Below are 21,072 nucleotides of genomic sequence, written 5' to 3' on the forward strand. Positions count from 1 at the left end.
CTGTATATGCCCTGACTAGGGCCAGAGATCGAGCCTGCAACCGAGGTATGTGCCCTTGACCGTAATCAAACTCGGGACCCTTCATTCCATGGGCTGAGGCTCTAACCACTGAGAAACCAGCAGGGCACCTTCTGCCTTTAGGTGTAGGTAGCTAAGCAACAGGAAACAGCTCCGGAATGGGAAGGGTTTGACAAAACCTAAGCCTTGGGGCGCATCAGCACAAGCCTTGGCGCTGGCGCAGCACTGAGGGTGCCCAGGAAGGAGAGCGTGGGTGGGGCTGTGGCCCCTGCGGGGCAGGCTCGGCTCCCTTGTTTGGTGCTGATGTGGAACACACCGAGTCCTTCGAGTCCTCCCCGGGTCAGCTGCTGTCTGTTTTCCTCAGTTGCTTGGGAATCTGTCCAGGAAGGTACAGCATGTTTTGTAAGAAAATGCAAGACCACATCCATCTCCCGTCAGTGTCCACAAACACGACTCCTGACCCGGGGAGCAGGTGGCCTGCTGGGTTTGAGGTCGTCCGGCTGGAAGTGAGGACTGAGTGAGCCCCGAGGAGTCGCCTGGCCTGCCTGAGCGTGGCTGTTTGCAGGGACTGACTGGACCAGCCTGCTTACCCGGACAGGGCGCATGCTGTGTGAGCAGCAGTCGTAGCAATGCTAGTGCAATTACAGCTAACAGTTACTAACTCATGTTCCATGCCAGGGACTGTGCTGTGCCTGCATTCACTCGAGTCTGAGATGTAAGTGCTCAGAGAGGGTAGCTAAGATGTACAAAGTCACACAGCTGGTAGGGGATGGACTGAGATTGGACCCAGCTGGCCATCTGGCTCTGGATGCCAGACCTGGAACCACCCTGCTCCATGAAATAGTTGTAGACAGTCAGGCCTGGCCTGGTGGTTCCACAGTCTCTGAGGATCCAGGCTCCTTTAGCTTCCTGCTCAATTATCCTCTACTAGTGGCCTGGTGCACAAAATTCATGCACGGGGGTAGGGGGTGTCCCTCAGCCCAGCCTGCACCCTTTCCAACCTGGGCCCCCTCAGGGGATGTCCAACTGCCGGTTTAGGCCCGATCCTCCAAACCAGCAGTCAGACATCCCTCTTGCAATCCGGGACCACTGGCTCCTAATTGCTCGCCTGCCTGCCTGCCTGATCACCCCTAACCACTCTGCCTACTGGCCTGCTCACCCCCAACTGCCCCCACTGCCAGCCTGCTCACCCCTGACTACCCCTCTGCCAGCCTGCTTGCCCCCAACTGCCCCCACGCCACCGGCCTGATCACTCACAACTGCCCTCCCCTCCTGGCCTGATCACCCCTAACCACTCTGCCTACTGGCCTGCTCACCCCCAACTGCCCCCACTGCCAGCCTGCTCACCCCTGACTACCCCTCTGCCAGCCTGCTTGCCCCCAACTGCCCCCCTCTTTGTCCAGAAGGATGTCCGGAAGGTCTCCCAGAAGGTGTCCCGGTCTAATTAGCATATTACCCTTTTATTAGTATAGATGGTCCATTATGGCTGCAGGAGCCCCAGATATCACGTTCAAGTCCCAAAAGTGCATACATCCCAGCCAAGACAGCTCTTCAGGAAGGATCCCCCCAGAAGCTCCTCAGCACACCCTTACCTGCTGTCCCTGGGTCACAACTTCATCATGTGACCATCTTCGCTGGCAAAGAGGCTCCGCTGAATAGAGTCAGCTTTCCGATGCTCCTTCCGGAGAATGGAGATTGAGCTGGAAGCCAGCAGCTCTGCTGCTGCAGGAGTGCAGATTAGCTGTGTGACTAGACAGATCGAAGGAACAAAGAAGGACTGAGCAAACGAGGGAGACACATTCCTTGTTGGGTCGCTGCCATCTCCCAAGCAGTGTGATCGGAGGCCACACGGGGCATTGTCCTGTGCCCCACACACCCACTGTCCGGTCTGGGCCCGGGGGCAGCGTGGCCGGTGGTGGCAAGCTGAGGAAGGGCGGGGAGAGGGTAACTCTGAGAGCCCTTGGGTGACGTGGACAGCTAGGCCGTCCCCTCCTCAGGGACGACTTCCTCCACGACATTTCCACTCAAGGACAGACACTTCCCAGCAGCCTCTGTGTGCCACCGTCAGTATCAGATCCTGGGGAAGGAGGAGGAACCAAGTGGACGTGGGCACTGCCTCCAAGACAGGGGCCCAGGGAGGAGGCCAAGGTAAAAAGGGGCAGGTGACGTGCACAGGTTCGGGGCATGTGGTCAGGGACACAGGGAGTGCTTCCAGCAGGCCCTGGGCACGAGCGCTACGTCCCCTCGCTGGGCTGGTGGGGGTCCATGTCCCGCAGGCGTTGGTGGGTAGATGATGCTGTTTCTTTAAAATCCAGGACAGATAGGAGCCTGTGTCTCTCCGTGCCTCAGTATCTTATTGTCCAGGATTCTCTTGCTTACCCGCGTTGTTGGGCCTCTGCCTTGTGCCTCAGGCACTGGACTGGACCCCACCCCACCATTGCCCCCAGACTTACTGAGGTGGGGCAGGCACTGTGGGAGACCCCGTGGAGGAGCCTCTTGGCCCACGAGGGGGCTGTCAGGCTTCCCGAGGGGAGGGGCAGAGAGGGGAGCCCGTGCGGCTGGCCCTCTGCCCAGGAGACCTCGCCTAGGCAGGAGGGGAGGGCGGGGAAGGCCTGGAGGGGGCCACCTGAGCAAAAGCTCGGAGGTGGGGATGCAGTGACCGAGGAGGGACAGAGGCCGGGCCGTGGGCAGCGAGGGGGAGGCGGGGCCAGGTACCCGCGGGCGCTCCATGAGTGCTGTGCTCCGCCAACCAGATGGTCTGTGCCGGGGCACAGGCAGTGGGGTGCCTCCCTGTTGTTTTATGTTTTAAAATCAGAATGAGAGACAGATATACATGGTGAAAAGCAAACCGTCTCACTCCCACCCGCCACACCCTCCGCCCAGAGGCAGCCGCTCAGTTACAAACTGATGCTTGTAACGCTCCAAAGTGGACACGAGGGAAACATCCACAAGGCAGTCAGTGTGCACTCACCCTGCTGCGAGTGGCCTGTCACCTGGAGGGGGTCACAGTCCCCTCAGGAGGCCGGCTGCCCTCCCTGGTGAGCCTGGAAGCGATGAAAGGAGAAATCACAAACGTGATGTGCTCATGCTCTGAACACCTGACTCACACCCTCCGAGCTGGAATCCAGCATGTCTCATGGGGGTGGGAGGAGTCCTCTTGTGAGACACTCGGGGGGCATCATCTACGGCTTCTAGAGGCGGCTCTTGGAGACGAGGGAGACTTTAAGGACACACGGAAGACACCTAAGGCAGCACCTTCCCAGTAGTAGGGTTTCCTGCTTCCACGCGTTTTCCGCCCACACAAGCCGTCAGAGTATTTTAGCTTCTTGCCTTGACTGGCTCCAGGGCCTTCCGCTCAGTTCCCCCTGAATGGACGTGCAGAGGCTGAATGAACTCACCTGACCACAGGCACAGCAGGCCAGTGTGGCCACTGGGGAGCCCAGGCGGGCAGCGGCTGCTGGGAGGAGGAGGATGGTGGTGTTCCACGCGGACTGGGCGTTGGTAAACCTGGAGCTGAGTGAGCAGCGGTAACTTGAGAGGACGCTGTGTGTCAGACAGCAGAGAGACAGAACCAGCAGGAGAGGAACTAGAGGTTGTTGTAAGGTGTGAGCTTAGGCTACTGTGGGGCCAGCGAGGCAGGTCTGGGATCCTGGGGCTGGGTCTTCGAGAAAGGCTGGACCCCGCCAGCCACAAAGGCCACAAAACAGAAAATATGCACTGAGAGCGAATAGTGCAGAGAGCAGTTGGCTACTTCAGCTGAGCAGTCAGGGCAGGCTTCCTGGAGGAGGAGACGTTTAGGCTGAGCCATGGGAAAGTCTAGAGAGGGACCAGCACAGGTAGAAGCTCTGAGGGAGGAATAAGCTGGGCATGCCAGCGTGACGAAAAGAAGCCACGATGGGAGGAAGTAGGCGAGGGGAGGGAAGCCCAGGCAGCAGAGGGGCAGCCGGGGCTGGCATTCAGCAGGTTCTGCCCAGGCACCAGGTCCGTGTGAGCGAGGACCTCACTGAGTGTCCTGCCCAGCAGGCCAGAGGGCAGCAGCCCAGGCCCGGGCCATCGTGGGGTCGGTGTCTTGGTTCTGGGCTGGGCTGGCAGCTGGGCCCAGAGAAGGCCAAGCAGGGCAATGGGGACCCCATCGGGCTCCTTCCTGTGCGAGCTCCCCCTGCAGCCCCGCCGTCTCTCCTGGTCTCAGACAGACTGCTGCCCCGCAGGGGAGGGCTGAGGCCCACCCCAGAGCCCAGCGCTGCCCCTGCCCGCAGTGCGCCCACCTGGGAGGCCGCCTGGGGGGCCAGCGGGGGAGAGCCAGGCCTGTGGCTTTCTCACTTCCTGCGTGTCAGGAAGCCCACAGTTGGTGGTGAGAGAAGGGACCCTGCCATGGGGGGGAAGGGGGTGTCCCAGAGCAGGTGGGGTGTCTGCCCCAGGGCTCAGGGTTGGGGCAGCATCCTGTGGCCTTGGCGGATCTGAGGAGGCCCTATGGGTTGTCCCTCCTCCCCCTCATCTCCTTCCTCCCCACCCCCCCATCTCCCAGGCCTGCCCACTCACCCCTGGTTACCTCAGCACGGCTTGTGTCTGGCAGGAGGAATCACTGTTGAAGGGGTGTGACGCCGCACCCTGGGGAACCCCTTCCCGGTCAGGCTCCCTGGTGACTCAGGCTGGTGGTGGAGCGGATCCCCGTCCAGGCCGTGGGAGTGGGGCTGGCTGTCGCTCTGAGGCTTCGCTCCCCGGGAAGGTGGAAGGCGGCCTGTCTGTGAGCTGCTGCTGTGGCCTCTGCCCAGGAGGAAGTGAGGGGGCGTGTGCACCCCGTGGGGCGAGGCCCAGCCTGGGCCCATCATGGAAAGCGCTCCCTGCTTTCATGTTCTGGACCCCTCAGTGCCCCTGGGCTCATGGGCCAGGGGATGGGAGGCTCAGATATGGGAGCTGTTATCCTGGGTCCCCCCCCTCCTCGCTAACCCCACCCCCACCCGGGCAGATGGCAGGGCTGGGACTCAAATTTGGACTCAGTGCCCCTGGGTGGCCTCAGTGCTGGTCCCAGGGAAATCTGACAGCCTGAGGAATGTGGACGGGACAGCGCATCGTTTATTCTCCGGACCCGCTCTAGGGTCCTGGCCACCCAGCCGTCAGGGGTCCTCTCCTCCATCCCCAGTCACCTCCCGGGTCCTCTCCTCCGTCCCCGGTCACCTCCCGGGTCCTCTCCTCCGTCCTCGGTCACCTCCCGGGTCCTCTCCTCCATCCCCGGTCACCTCCTGGGTCCTCTCCTCCTTCCTCAGGACAGAGGGTCAGGTGCAGAGGGGCTTCACTCCAGATCTGAGCAGAGGAGAGGTGAGGGGGGCCTAGTGAGCTACTGGGGGTCCCATGTCTCCAGATGACGCCCACCCACACATGCCACCCTTACCCTGCCCTTCTCCAGGTGCTCCATACCTGTACCTCCTGTTCAAGTCCCAGGCTGGTCTGCAAGGCGCCGGCCCCTAGCCCCCCATCCCCACCTCTTCGGTGCGCTCAGGCGGGCCCAGGCTGGGAGACGGCCGGTGCCTCTCTACCTTCCTTTCTTTTCTCAGTCTCTCCCACCCGACGTGCCCTGTTGAGTTCCGCCTCCTGGCCTGGTCCCCACTGAGATGCATGGTTGCTTGTGTGACAATAGAGGACAGTGTGTGTGTTTCTTCACTCCCTCCCCCACCGCCCACCACCCCACCACCCTGCCCCAGAGCCTGCGCTCCCTGAAGGCAGGCCTGGGCAGCTCCTCTCTGCCACCTCCCCCCGCCAGGCCTGTCACCAGAGCTCAGGAGACACCTGATGAAGGAAGGTCACGTTCCCCACTGCAGTTCTATGGAGCGGGTCCCAGGTTCAGGGTGGTCCTCCTGGGGTGGTGAGTGTCGCTGGAGCTCTGGACTTGCGGATCCCCTTCATGCTCCTCTCCTTCCCAGTGACCTAGATCCTCTCTCCTGGAGGAACTCACCTGGGGCCTGGGGCCTCTCCTCCAGCCCTGGCTCCGGGCTCCCTCTGCTCACCACTGCGCACCTGCGGCTGCATCCGCCCAGATGATGCCCTTTCTAGCTCACTCACAGCCTGGGGTCCCCCCTCTCCCCCCTGCCTGGAGGGGCCCGGCAGCCGTCCAACCTGCACTGAGGGGCGGGACCCATCCTTTCTGAGATGTCTGAATTGGATGACAGGTCTTTCTAGGAACTCAATTTACAGGTTACGTTTTCTTGACACTATATACCAAGTACCTGATACGACCCTTTGATGTGTCATCTCCTTCAGTTCTTGCCTCTGGGAAGAGGTATTATTGCTCCTCATTTTGAAGGAGACAAGCTTCCGGCAAGGAAAAGGCTCTGTGGTGGCCACGTCCACGGAGGTTTGGGGAGTCTGTGGCCTCCCTCCTCAGGTGTCCCTGTGGGCACCCCCGCTGGCCACCTGGCCGTCAGAGGCACCAGGCTGTCCTTACCGATCTTCTGCAACTTGGTGGACGTCTCCTCTTCCGGGAAGCCTGCCTTGATCACCCACCCTCCCTCCTCCTGGGGGCAAGCCCAGCACATGAGCAGTTAGGAGACACGGTGTCTAGAGGGGTGATCGTCCCATGGCCACCGCCTCCTCTTTGTGGGGTCTCAGCAGTAATGGATCTCCCCTGAGACCCCCCATTTCATCTCCCCATGACTGCTGCCTGGATTGCTCTTGTTCGCTTGTTTTCTGTTTGTCTGTCTCCCTCTGTAGACTGTGAGCTTCCCAAGGGCAGGGCAGGCTGCTCGTGGGCCTCCCTGTGCCCTGGGGCTTGGGACAGTGCCGGGCCTGGGCACATGCTCCCCGGTCATGCTCGGAGCGCCTGAGTGAGTGGCATTTGGGGAATCTGACCAGGCTGAGGGAGCCCCACCCACTGAGCTAGGCTTCGTGCTCCTGGCCCTGGGCAGATCTGGACTTGTGGGGGCAGCTCATGTCGCCTCAGCCATCAAGTCAGGGTGTGCACGCAGCCACCCACAGAGCCAGACCACACACAGCCCTCAGGGGCCACTGCGAACTGTCCTGTTTGAGTGGAGGGAGGAGACGGCGCCCTGGGGCCGCCCTGGGCTTTGTGCTGGGACAGGGTTATAAATAGCAGACAAATATTTCTGGGGGCGGCATCCTCTCTGGGGCACAGCATTGTGCCCCAGTGGCTGAAAGATCCTGAACTGGGGGCTCTGGCTGTGGCCCAAGCACAATGTTATTGGAGTTACAAAACCAGTTGAGCTTGGCATTGAATTCGGCTAATTACACCTCCTCCCGACAAGCCTCGCATTTATTTATGTGTCGGGGGCTGCATCCTGCAAGCCCCCCATGAGAAGCCGTGGAGAGGAAATGATAATGTGTCCTCAGGTTGCAGAAACCCGGGTCTGGGCGGGGCGCTGGGGCGGGCTGCGCACCAGGAGTTCCCGCAGGCGCTGGTGGCGGCGCCCTCCCTCGGGCTGCGGGCTCCCCGGCGGAGGCGGGGCGCGCTCAGTCACGCTGGCGCGAGGCTGGTTCGGCGGCAGGAGCGCAGGAGCCACCCGGAGGGGCAGGCGCAGGTGTCCGGGACCCAGGGGAGGTCGCAGCTCCTGCAGAAGCTGAAGGCAGGCGCCCCTCCCTCCCACCGGCCGGCAGCCTCTCCTGCGCGGATCTCCGTGCCTGCGGCTCAAACGCGCGTCCCTCCAGGACCCTCAGGACCGCCAGGCTGGGCGCGGATCTGGACATGAGGAGCCGCCCCTGGAGAGGGGGCGCCTGTGCCTCCCCCGCTCCCCCCAGCGCCCCTTGACAGCGGGGACCTCCCTCCCATGGGGAGGTCTGACTGGACCTGCTGGCAAGAGGTCGCCACCAGAGGTCCCCTTCTCTCCTGCAGCTTTTGGGGAGCGATCTTGAGGGGTGCACCAGCCACCTCTGACCTCGCGGACCCCGTGTAAGGTGGACTTCACAGGGACCGCCATGGTGCACAATGTGATTCTGGTGTTTTTCCGCAGACGGCTCAGCCAGAGACCTGCCGTGGAGGAGCTGGAGAGGAGGAACATCCTGAAACGTGAGTAGCTGGGTCCCCGCGCCCCTGCACCTGTGCTGAGCCTGGCCGGGCCAGCCGGGCGCTGTCCCCTGGCGCCCTCCCTTCTCACAGCCCAGCTCCTCTGTGTCCTCTGTGTAGATGGCAAGCCCTGGGGAGAGCCGGTGCACCCAGAAGCACCCCCTTAAATCTGGGAGAGCGCCTCCTGGCACAGCCGAAGGTGCTGGGTGGGGCCATTAGTTCTGGGTTTCAGGCAGGTTCCCGGCAGATTTGAATGGGGCTCCTTGGTGATGGCCACAGACTGCACAGGCAGCGCGGACAGGACACTGTCATAACCCACAGGGACACGTCCGTCACACCTGGGGCAAGCCCACAGCTCAAAGGAGAGCGCAGAGTGCACCAGGTGGCTCCACGCTCCCGCCCGGGTCCCAGGGATGGGTAGGACATCACCGTGTCCCGCAGGGTGTGCACAGGTCGCCTCCACAGAGCAGCGCAGCGCAGGCCCCTCTCACTTTGGTCACTGCGATGGGGGAAACCTTCTGAAAGTGCTCTCGGCCAGGTCTTCTCTCGGCTCCCCAGGCTCTCCTTTCCAAAACATTTTCTGCAAAGAGTGGCGTCTTCGGGCCTGGATTCTCAGTATTTCTTTTTCTTCTCCTCTGTGTGATGAGCACTGCAGACATTCTCTGAGTTTGGTTTTTGACCCGTGAGCACCTTTTCACAAAGTTACGAGCTGCCTTCTGGTCAGAGAGCAGACGGCAGGGCCCTGGCTCTGGGGCCTGAGTCCCACCTGGGTTTCTGCCCCGCCTTTGCTCAGCCAGCCTGCTCCTTTAGAGACGGTTAGAAACATTTAACCGTAACAGTAAGACTTCTTCGTTTTATTTTTTAAACGTAAGTTATAACAACTACTGTGTGTGCTAGGCTGCGTGGGAGGACATACAGAAAGCTTTTCCTGCCCTAGCCAGTTTGGCTCAGTGGATAGAGCATCGGCCTGTGGACCAAAGGGTCCTGGCTTCGATTTTGGTCAGGGGCATGTGCCTGGATTGTGGGCTTGATCCCCAGGAGTGGGTGTGCAGGAGGCAGCCAGTCAAGGATTCTCTCTCATCATTGATGTTTCTATCTCTGCTTCTCCCTTCCTCTCTGAAATCAATAAAAAATATTTTAAAAAATAAATTAAATAAAAACACAGAAAAGCTTTTTGTTGGTAACATGCTCAGTCACATGGGCAGCTGAAGGAGTCAAATACTCAGTTACCAGCCTGGCTGTGTGGCTCAGTGGTTGAGCATCGACCTCTGAACCAGGAGGTCATGGTTGGATTCCAGGTCAGGGCACATGCCTGGGTTACAGGCTCAATCCCCAGTGTGGGCCATGCTGGAGGGAGCTAACCAATAATTCTCTCTCATCATTGATGCTTCTATCTCTCTCTCCCTTCCTCTCTGAAATCAAATAAAAATATATTTTAAAAAATATTAGGTTACTACTTTTTTTTTTAACCCTCACCCAAGGATATTTTTCCATTGATTTTTAGAGAGAGTAGAAGGGAGAGGGAAAGACAGTGAGAAAGATCGATGTGAGAGAAACACATTGATTGGTTGCCTCCTGCACGTGCCCAAACCAGGTCCCGGGCCAGAAAGGAGCCTGCAGCATGCCCTTGACCGGAATTGAACCCGGAACCTTTCAGTCCACAAGCTGATGCTCCATCCACGGAGCAGAACTAGCTGGGCAGGTTACCCAGTATTTGAATTTCTGAAAAGTAAGTCACTCGCCTATAAAGCTCGTAAGCCACAGATGCCCTGAGAGTAACAGTTCAAGGCGGGAGGCCCCAGTTAAAGACCAGACTCGGGGTCTGCTGCCCACGGCCAGCGGAGCCTTTGTCCAGGGACCGCTCCCCCGGCCGTGGTGCCCTGTCCCTGCGGTGGTGGCCTGCCCGGGCCCCCACCAGCCAGCGCCCCTGGCTGTGCTGGTCTTTGCCAATCACCGGGCAGCCTCACAAAGAGGGTCAGAGCTCAGTGACTAGAGCCGGCGAGGTGACCGAGTACGTGGGGAAGGAAGACGTGGGTCTCCTGCACGTGGCCTTGGCAGTGCCATCCTCCTCGCCATGGAAGCAGCGCCTGTGCTGGCAGCTCGGAGCCTCTCGCACCCTGAGCCGCCGGGCTGGCTGCAGGCTGTTTGTTCCAGGAGGATGAGAGCAGTCAGGTCTCTGGTCAGGGAGGAGCCTCCCACTCACAGGCCCGACCCAGGCTCCCGGGCTCCTGCCCTGGCTGCCATTTCTGCTCAGGAGGGTTCTGCACCTCCCGTTGCGTGGGCTCCCCTCAGAGGGTGCAGGACTGAGGGCAGGAACACTCCGAGCTCTGCCTGCGTCCTCAGGGTACGAGAGAGAGCGACGCTGTGGCCCCGTCCTGCAGGCGGCACCGAGAACCCTGGTTCTGCCCCTGGCTCGCTCTGTGCAGGCAGCGGACTCGGCGCTGGTTTCATTCCCTCTTTCCATCTTCACGGCAAAGTTGTGAAGCTTGCATGCTGTCCCCACCTTCAGGGAAGAAGCTAGAACTCATGGGGTCGCAAGCAGGCCTCCTTAACATGAGTGTTGGGAAGGGACGGAGCCCGAGTTCTCGCCCAGGTCGCCCCACTCTGTCGCCCACGCCCTCGCCGCTGCACCATGAGGGATACCACTGCCCTGCCAGCTGCCGCTCCCAGCACTATTTCTGGAAAATCTGGGAATGGAGGCTCCGATCAGGGCCCCTCACCTCAGATGAGCTCAGAGATCCCCAGTCCATGGCTGAGTGGCACTCAGGCAGAGCGCCGGGCTACGGGCCAGGACGGGCTTCGTGGAGGTGGTGGCAGCAGAGCCCTGGCCCTGCCGCGCTCTCGCAGACCCGCTATCCACGCACCAGCAGTGCTCACGTCACCTGGTGGCAATGCTGACCGTGCTCACAATTGAAAAAAGAAAGATCCGATTTTGTTTCAGTGCTTCTGACAGAGGCTGTCCTGGGCCTGTCCACGCCTGGAGAATTAGTTTGGCATCGTCACTGAAACCCCACCTGGTTGGCTTTATGTGTGATCCTTCTACATTCCCCCTAAGTGTGTTACCAGCTTTCTGATTAGAGGTTGGAACTATGGTTTCTTCTGGTTTATTTCTTGGATTCCCTTTATAAAACACCCAAATGCAAGATGACGCTTCCTTTAAAAAAATTATATAGATAGATAGATAGATAGATAGATATAGATATAGATTTTAGAGATGAAGGGAAAGGGTTAGAGAGATAGAAACATCAATGATGAGAGAGAAACATTGATTGGCAGCCTCCTGCATGCCCCACACTGGGGATCAAACCTGCAAACCGGGCATGTGCCCTGACCAGGAATCGAACCATGACCTCCTGGTTCATAGGTTGATGCTCAACCACTGAGCCATGCCAGCCACACAATGCTTCCTTTAAAAAAAAATACAGGCCAGTGGCTAATACATGAAACCAGTTCCCCAAATGCATGATGTTTGAAATGCTTTAAAGGAAGGCAGATCATGTGAGATACATTACGCACAAGCCGCAGGGTTCCCTCTCTGGAACCTGGGGGCGTTTCCAGGAGCTGAGAGAGACCAGGGAGCTGTGGCTTTATTTAGCAGCAGAGCCAGAAATAGGGCATCCATCACCTCGTATCCTAGGGCGAGGCAGAGGTTTCCACTACACCTCAGCCTCCGCTCTATTTTTAGCTCTCACGGGAGCTGTGAGCGCTGCCGAACGCTCAGGTCGCACTGGGGAGCAGAGCCAATGGTGGTGAGAGACGGCCCCTTTAAAAGGAGTGATGCGGTGTCGCGTGAGAGTTAGGGTTCCTGCCAGCAGTCAGCTGGGTCTGGGAGTGTTTGCATTGGAAATACCCTTGAAAATATAAACTCCAGGCAAGCATATGTTGCCCAGAATCTGGAGAGGGTGTTCCTCGGCTTATATTGCTTGGCTAAAAATAAAAGTATGTCTATCCTAGTAAATGGAAAAGGGAAAAAGCGAGCACACAGTCCTATTCGTATTCATTCATTGATGCGTGTGTGAATGTGTCCGATATAACTTACCCTCCACGCTGTCTGTCTGCCACCTGTGCCCGGGGATGGAAGTCTGCCCACAGGGAGATTGGGGTGGAGGGAGCTGCTGCCTGTGCGCCCTCAGATGGCCCAGAGCAGCAGCAGCGCTGTCACTGTGCCCCCGGACGCCGGGGGAGGGGAGGGCACATGTTCTGTGTGTCGTTGAGACCACGGTCTCCTGAGCAGTGACCGGCAACGTGCCAAAACGAAGCGCGATGTGGACAGGTGTCCCTGCCAGGTGGCCTCGAGAGCCCATGCGCTGCCAGAGATGGAGAGCCGAGGGCCTGCCCGCGGAGAGAGCAGGGTCTCACCCTTCTTCCCCTTCCTTCCCGTTTTCCATCTTTCACAGAAAGGAACGACCAGACAGAGCAGGAGGAGAGAAGAGAGATCAAGCAGAGGCTGACGAGAAAGGTACTGTCTGCTGAGTGTGACGGTAAATGTGGGCGCGAGGGAGCTGGGCTGGCGCAGGCCTGAAGGGCGGCGGCAAGGGCCTCACCGCATGGTCCTGAGTGCGGGTTTCCCGGCACAGAGAATGCGCCAGCAGGTGCTGGAGACACCGTGCCTTAGTGCGTGCGTGCCCGTGCGTGCCTGTGGGCGCCCCTGGCACTGCCGTCCTCCCCCCGGGCCGCCTGCAAGCAGGACCATCCAGATGGCCTTCCCCTTTGCTTCTGGGAGCCAGGTGTGGGCTGGCGTGTTCCTCACCGACGGGGCTCTACACGCGATGCCCAGGACAGCATGCCTGATGGCAGGGTTCGGGTTGCCTTTAGACTATCTGGAAACCTGGAATTTGTGTGGAAGCTCCTGATGGCAGGAAACTCATTAGCCCTGAGGGTTTGGGTGCGGGACTCCGTTAAACTAAAGCTCGCGGAGGCCCATACAGGTGTGACTGCACCTGGGTCTGTAGGACCCAGATCCGCTCTAAATTCACATGTGCTGGTGTTTCCCTTCCTGCTGCCTCCACCGTGCTTCGTAGTAATGACAATAATAATAATAACAATAATAAATCTTGTCCTGCTTGGAGAGGATACCCTTTCCTAACTTGAGCTTGACTTATGAATACTAATTGTAGTTAGCACTTTATCTTTAGGTTGTAGTTAGCACTTTAAAAAAAAAGCTTATCTAGTGATAGTTGAAAAGAAGCCACTTCTGCCCCTAAATGTATGCGTACATTCATCAACCTGACCCTGAGCCTGTGCTATATACACCCTGGGAGTTGACGGGGTGCATGAGCCCCTCCGACGACATATGCATCAAGGGGAGGGCTGGGCCGTTAGATGCGTAATCTAAACCAGCGGTCGCCAATTGGTGGTCCACAGGCCGCTGGTGGCCATGAGGTCCAAAAGGTTGGCGCCCACTGATTCTACCTTCTCCTCCGAGATGGTTCGCATTAGGGTGACAGTTCACAGCTGCAGTTTTCTGTTCCTTTATAAACATGTGCTGTTTGTCCCAAGTCCTTTAAGAAAGCTAGTTTGGCACAGGATACCTCACGGTGATGACCTTTTTTTCAGCTTAATCAGAGACCCACCGTGGACGAACTGAGAGACAGGAAAATCCTGATACGGTTCAGTGATTACGTGGAAGTGGCCAAAGCCCAGGACTACGACAGACGGGCGGACAAGCCCTGGACGAGGTTGTCGGCGGCAGACAAGGTACGGGCAGACCTGTCTGAGCTGGTCGGGGGCCGCCTTGTGGGCAAAGGCACCCGGTGCTATGGGGGGAGTGTGTTCTTACAGTGGGGCCATCAGCCATGAAATTAACACTATGCCTTGACCAGATGTTGGCTTCACAGAGGCAACCTGGATCAGGGCCCTGTCTACAATTAGGGGACAGTTTGGCCCAGGTACATTTGGCAATGTTTGGAGATATTTTTAGTGTCACCAGTGGGGGGCGCTACTGGTGGCTAGTGGGAGGAGCCCAGTGCACAGGACAGCCCACAGCAGAGACTCCTCTGGTCCCCAGTGTCAAGAATGTGGGAGCAGAGACCCAAGCCTGGGGATGAATCAGGTAGGCAGGGCTGGCGGAAGAGACTGGGTGACACAGGCTCACGGAAAGCCAGCTGCAGTGGGGCAGGAGAAGGAGAGGCCCAGGGGGCACTGAGGAGAGCTGACAGCCAGAGTGGCCGGGAAGAAAGGAAGGAGATGGGGGTCCCGGGGCTGTGAGGTGAGTGAGCCTCCACCGAGCCCTGACCCTGCCCTGTATTGAGCCCCCCTGTCAGCTATCGTTCCATGGAGTCCTCAAAAGAACCCCTGCAAGAGGCGTTGCTACTTCCCCCAACAGACGGCTCGGGAAGTGCTGGCCGTGGTCAGCGCTGTGGCCTGGCAGGGGTCAGACAGCGGTGTCCGCCTCTGCCCGCCTGCCCACAGCACCCCTGCCTCTGACTCTCCCAGCCTTAGGAAGAGGTTGGAGAGTGCCCCCTGCCAGGGAGTCTGAGGGCTGCTCACTGTCCCTCCACCTGTGATGAGCAGGCATGCGAGTGGGTTTGCGCCAATTTGGAGAAACGCAGACACGTACGTGGACTGATGCTTGGTTGCCCCTGTCCCATCAGCTGGCAGGGGCCTGAGGGGCAGGGAAAGTGTCTGACAGCCACTGTGGAGTGGGAACAGCCCCCCTGGGTCCTGCCCTCAGAGCCCTCCTCACCCACAGGCAGGCTGTGCCTGCTGCTCCTGGGTCACCTGGCCCCGGACGGTGGGCCTTGGGCGCTGGAGGAGGTCCAGGCGAGAGGCAGTGTCACCCACGGGCAATGACCGTGTCCTATTTCAAATGACACGAGACACAAATGCTCACTGAAGTTAGAGTGACTCCTTTGTAAGTTTCCCGAAGCTGTGCTTGGTGCACGACGGACAGGGTTCCTGCTGCGTCCATGCCCCATGCTCCCGGGAAGTGTGGGCTCCCCCTGCGCCAGTGCAGCCTATGAGCCCCCCGAACCCTCCTCAGTCAGTCCTGGCCGCACTGGCTTGGCAGGGCCGTGAAGATGAGTAAGAGTCTAAATCTGAGCAACAAGTTATTATTTCTTCCTTTCTGTTTAGGAGTACGTTACCAAAACACAGAGGGCAGCACTGTTAGGAAGGGTGGTTAATCCACAGCCAGGACACCACATCCCTATGTTAACTTTACCGTCCCGTGAACCAATGTGCTGTTTTACATTCCAGGCAGCCATTCGCAAAGAACTCAATGAATACAAAAGTAACGAGATGGAGGTACACGCCTCGAGCAAGCATTTGACAAGGTCAGATTTCTATCTGTGTGACATTCATACTTTATGGCATGGGATTCATAAAAGAAAAGAAAATGCCACAAAGAAAGAACTCTGTTCAGGGAACAGAGTCGGAGCTGCAGAGAACTGTAGGGGTCAGCCAGGATGCACCTCAGCTCCAAAGGGAGTTCGCTCCCAGGGCTCCTCCCAGGGCGTGGTAAAGGGGGTGGTTATGTAGAACAGTATTGCAAGGTCATTGGCTAATCTACATAGTTAATGTACATTTAACAAAATTAGTCTCAAGGCACTGAAAGTAATCTGCTTATATATTTACTTACCCTCCTGGCGTTCCTGACACTGCAGCTTACAGGGCTCCCTAGTTATCCGCTGGGAGTGCCGAGTAACTGCCCTCCACCCTCCCGTTCTCTTTCTCATCTCACTCACATTTATGTTCACGTCTTTACACACACTCACGCTCCCCCGCTGCTCAGAGGGCACTTACCTCCTCTGCAGATATTTGAGTACCTACTGTGTGCCAGCCCCCTTCGAGGGCAGAGGTGAAGGAGTGCCCATCCCCACAGAACATACATTCCAGTGGGAACATGCTGGCCGGTTCTTCCAGAATCGAGACCTCCCCGCGAGGCGCATCCTGCTCTGTCCACGTGGTCCATTGGGATGACGCGGGTCTCTTGGTGGCAAGTGGAGATTGGCTTCTCTTTGCTTGTGGGCCGCATGTTCTCTCAGCACTCCTCCTTTCCCGTGGCCGCCACATGCAGTCCCCTCTGAAGTTCTCCCAGGGCCTTCATCCCTCAGCAGCAAGCCCTCCCCTCTCAAGCCGGTGTCTGTCCTCTGTCCCTTGGTCTAAAGATGCTCGAGCCCGGGATGCGAGGAGGAAGGGGAGCCTGCCTTACGCTAGAACAGTAGGTCCTCCCGCCCCGTCTGTCACAGAGCGGCCGCAGCGCTGTCATGTAGCAGGTTTACCCTGCCAGGCCAGGGCAGCTGTGGAACTGCGACCGGTGCCATATGATCCTGTCCCACCAGCCACTTTTATGATGAAGAGATTGAGGGAAGAAGAGGAGGCTGCGGGGGCAGGAGAAAATGAGGACGTAGATAATCTGTTTAAATTTTTTTGAAGTTTCCCCCAGGACTGATGTATATTTAGGAAGGGATGGATCATCTTGTTTTCGATTATTCAGAAATCAAAAACATTTAGGGAAGAAAGTCTCCAGTCAACGTTCAAAATTATTTTTAATGCTTACTCTGTGTTAAGAGGATATAATTCCCACGTGTTTTATGTATGGTAATGTAAAATATTTAATACATTTTCCCATCGTACTTATTAAAAAAAATGTTGACTAAAAGGTGTGTTTTTCTCTCCTAAGTTCTTGACAGCTGTCTTAGATGATGGGATTTTGAGAGTGAGCCCAAAACTTGGACATCAGGAAATAATTATTATAAGATTTTTATACTACCACATTTTAGGATTTACAGTCCCCTTTTAAAAGTCTGAACAATATTTTTAGTCATATGAGATTTTCTTAAGTGGATTAAAGCACTAACACTTTAGCAGCTGTAAAAGCAAACAAAACTCTAACTTACTGTAATTTCCAATAACTGGTCTCCTCAGCCCATTACTTCTGATTTGCAGTCCTGGCCTTTCTGAGTGCCTCGGGATTTAGCGAGCCGCTTTCCAACTAGGTGTAAGGTAGTCTTGAGACTTGGGGGTATCAATCCTTTGTGGGTACAAGGGAGGCTGAGGGTTGGGGGACCCCCTGAGGTGCTTCACACACTTGAACCAAAACAGGTTTTCCAGGTTGGACTAAAGAGACACTAAATAGCAAAAGATTTCTTTGTGGGAGGTTTTGGCAATTTCAACTTCAAAATGTATGACCTGAAATAATTGTGCTTTTAAAAATAATTTCTAGATTCCACAGGCCGTAGAGATTTTCTTCTGAGAAGAATCTGTGTTTAACTTTTGATACCAACACTGGATACTCATCAGGGGACTCTCCTGAATTTAACTCAAGACTCCCCGCTGTGTCGGGAGGAGCGAGCACGCAGGGAGGTCACCCTCGCTGCTCTCCGGACACGGACAGGGACACGGACACGGACACGGACACGGAAGGTCTCGCTCTGGCGTCCCAGGAGTGAGCTGTCGGGTCCTCAGAGACCCGGAGTGACTGCAGAAGAAAACTGTTGGATGTCTTTGAGCCTTGTTTTCAGTTCTGCGGTCCACAGCGGGTGGAGATTCGCAGGTGCAGGCTCGGCACTCCAGACCTCGGGCCTAAGGGCGCGGGACACGGTGTCATCTGTGTTATGTTGAAAAGACATTTTTACTCCGATCACGATTGAGTTGAGAACTCTCTAAGTTCATGTTATACAAAATTATTTCCTGTATTATATTTCTCCTTTTTTTATATAATGTCTAACAGAAATACAGCTGCAACATTTTGATTCCTGTTAATTTTGTTCTTTAATTAAATGATTACTTATTGCAGGAAATTCACCTGCGCTTTATATTTTCTTGGGGTTGGAATAAGAGTTTTGTGTGAACAGTAGTCTAAGAAACAAGTTTTATTTTCGAGCCATCAGAATCCAAAAACATAAGAGAGAATTTCCATTTTTTTATATTTTGTTTTATAAACTGTTAGTGCCTATGGTTTATGCCTTGGAAAATCAAACTGTCTTTTTCAGATTAATTGAAATTTATGTATCACTGAGTAACAAACCTAGAAATAGGTACTGATTTGCTGAAAAATTCTACCAAGATGAAAAATCTGCCCTCCTTAAGGCTATTTTTAAATTCACATGAAAAGTAGTAAAAGTTGTTCTAAGAGACAAAGGTTTAGATGGAGCGGAGATTATAGGGGGGAATGCACCCAGCACACAGGTGAGAAGTAGTCCTGGCACAAAATGGGGAGCATGTTAGGTGGGACACACGGTCCCTAGAGGGGACTTTTATGTGGGTTCTGAACAGGTGTCCTCACACAATGAGCCCTTCGTCCCTCCCCCCCTCCCTCCGGGATGCGGGGCCTTGGGGAGCTGGGGGACCCGTGTCACACCCAGGCCTGCCCTCTTCAGCAGCACACTTATTTTCTCTATAGGTGCATCATCTCTGTGTCTGACAACATTGCTGTATTTTTTTTAATTATTTTTCAACCACAGTTTACATCAATACCATTCCTCCCCAGATTCAGATGGACCACAAAGTGGCCAGAAAACCATACCCTCTAAAGAGGGCCCTGTCCTGCCCCTAGCACCCACCTGGCCCCGGACCCCATTATCTCAACAGTATTGACTGCATTCTCCATGCTGCAGTCTGCATCTCTGTGGCTATTCTGCAACTACCAATTTGTACTGCTCAGTTCCTTCACCTTTTTCACCCAGCCCTAAACCCTCCTCCCTCTGACAGCTGTCAGCCTGTTCTCTGTGTCTATATCTCTGTTTCTATTTTTTAGTTTTCTTAAGTGGACTTAAAGGAAAATTACAAGTGTTAGATGTTGTTTCTAGAGAAAACTGAGCCACTTAAACTTCACCACTCTGCGTTCCTAAGCCCTACTAATGTTTCCTTTTCTTTCCCCTCTTTTTCTAAGATGATAGTTACCGGGACCTGGGCTTCCCTCCCTCTGGCTGGATGCAGGCACCCAGGACCCAGGTCGACTTCATCCAGGCCAGCCACAGCCGCAGGGGATTGTGGGTGGGCAGCTTAGCCCAGGCCACAGCCACAGGTGCCCGGGACCGCGGGGCGGGTGGCTTGTCCCTCTCCCAGGCCACATCCCCAGCCACTGGTGCCTGGGACCACGGGGCAGGCAGCTTGTCCCTCTCCTGGGCCACAGTCTGGCTGGTCCCCATTCCTCTCTGCCCAGTGTTGAGTGTCTGAGCCGTTCCAGTGTGACAGTGTGAGGGCATGACAACCATTTGCATATTAGCTCTTTATTATACAGGATTTTGTTCTTTAGATTCCACATATAAGTGAAATCATATGGTGTTTGTTTTTCTCTGACTGGCTTATTTCACTTACCATAATACCCTCCAGGTCGATCCATGCTGTTGCAAAAGGTAAGATTTCCTTCTTTTTTACAGCCGAGTAGTATTCCACTGTGTAAATGTACAGCTTGTTTATCCACTCGTCTGCTGATGCACTTGGGCTGCTTGTAAATAATGTTGCAATGAACATAGGGGTGCGTATATTCCTTCAGATTAGTGTTTTGTGTTTCTTCAGATATAGTCCCAGAAGTAGAATCCCTGGGTCGTAAGGCAGTTCCTTTTTTAACTTCTTGAGGAATCTCCATACTGTTTTCCACAGTGGCGGCACCAGTCTGCGTTCCCAAAGGGTTCCCTGTTCACACCCCCGCCAGCACTTGTTTGTTGGTTTATTGATGAGAGCCCTCCTGCTCCCCCTCCCCAGGCCTCCAGTGCACTGCCTGTGCGCATGGGCTATGCATACATGCATATACGTTCCTTGGCTTATCTCTTCCTGCCTCACTCCCTCTGAGATCCCGTCTTCTTTTCAGTGACAAACACCGTATCTGAGTGGTCAGAATTCTTCATTCCTCGTAGTCATTCACGAGGCTCCTGTGCATCCACTTTACAACTCATTTGTTCATTTTCACAAAATAAAATATAATTAACTATTAAAGGAACAATGAATATTAAAACATTAAAGAAGTTCTTAAGGATTTTTTAGTTTTAAGAAAATATAGTGGGTAATTTTGTGAAAGACAAATCACTTCTAGAAGCATCCATTAAGTTTTAAGCCAATCTGATAGGGGGAAAGGTAGATCATGACTTTTTATAAAAAGTACATTTAAAAGGTTTTAAAGGTACTTTGCAATTATGTAAAATTTGGACAATTGAAATGGATAAGGAAAAACACCGAACATCAAGAGGCCCACCTTGTGGACATATATGGTAATTACAAGTCTAAATTTATTCTATTCTATATTGGAGGTGAAAGCGTTTTTGTTACTTGCCCACAGTTCTTCAATACCAAATTCAAGTCCAAAAATGCAAATTCTAGTTGTAATGTTAAAATTGTTAGTCCAATATGCTTCCAACACCCATTTTCCCAGTTCTTTTTCAGAGATTTTTTGTTTCTCATATGAAAATTTTCAGAAGGTGCTCATAAGCAACTGAACATCTTGAAAGTCAAACTGAACATATGAAAATATTTTGAAAGTAAATGAGTATAAATTGTACATTTAGTTTTCTGTCAGTCCACTCATTATGACAGCAGAGACATGTCACTGATTCATATTTAGACAATGTCTTGTTACAGTGAGCAACGGGAAAGCTGCCAGTTACCACTCCCATAGCTCTATGAAAACAATGGTGTTTTGTGTTTAGGGGAACAGAGAGTAATTTGTCTTCATACCACCTATAAGTCTCCTTAATAAGAGTGGGAAATCCTTTAAAATCATATTTTCTTGACAACGAGCAATGGTAGAGAATTCTGGATAAGGCATCCATGGTACTAGTTTTTAGAGTTGGTACCATAATTTAGGCACCATTATTTTTTAAATGCCGTTTATTATCCCTTTTCAAAGATGCATATACTGAAAATGTGTCTACAATTCTCTATCCGTGGAGCCACACTGGCCAGGGCCATTTTGCTCCAATTTTTACATTCCAAGTTACATTTGTTTGTTACTATTATTTCCTGGCATGTTATTTTGCTCAACATTCTACTTTAGTTGCTTATACATAGCATTAATGATTCCTTCCATACTCAAACTTTTAATTCAAGAGGTTAAGGAACTTAGAGGTGTGAAAACATGTGCAGTAACTGTGACTGGGACACCT

At 54.8% G+C, this 21,072-nt stretch overlaps 1 protein-coding gene across 2 annotated transcripts in view; it reads left to right on the plus strand.

Annotated features, from left to right (window-relative positions):
- Positions 1 to 17,789, plus strand: part of PHACTR3 (phosphatase and actin regulator 3) — a 104,661-nt gene extending 86,872 nt beyond the window's left edge. For both annotated transcript variants that reach the window (XM_006767245.2, XM_015566209.1), the window contains 5 exons: positions 7,977 to 8,032; positions 12,427 to 12,488; positions 13,586 to 13,726; positions 15,227 to 15,303; positions 17,196 to 17,789. In XM_006767245.2, the coding sequence (XP_006767308.1) occupies positions 7,977 to 8,032; positions 12,427 to 12,488; positions 13,586 to 13,726; positions 15,227 to 15,303; positions 17,196 to 17,211 (352 nt within the window). In that variant the 3' untranslated portion in view covers positions 17,212 to 17,789. The remainder of the gene's footprint in view (positions 1 to 7,976; positions 8,033 to 12,426; positions 12,489 to 13,585; positions 13,727 to 15,226; positions 15,304 to 17,195) is intronic.
- The last annotated feature ends 3,283 nt before the right edge of the window (positions 17,790 to 21,072 follow it).

The sequence above is a fragment of the Myotis davidii genome, unplaced genomic scaffold (genome assembly GCF_000327345.1).
Source record: "Myotis davidii unplaced genomic scaffold, ASM32734v1 scaffold262, whole genome shotgun sequence".
Lineage (NCBI taxonomy): Eukaryota > Metazoa > Chordata > Mammalia > Chiroptera > Vespertilionidae > Myotis > Myotis davidii.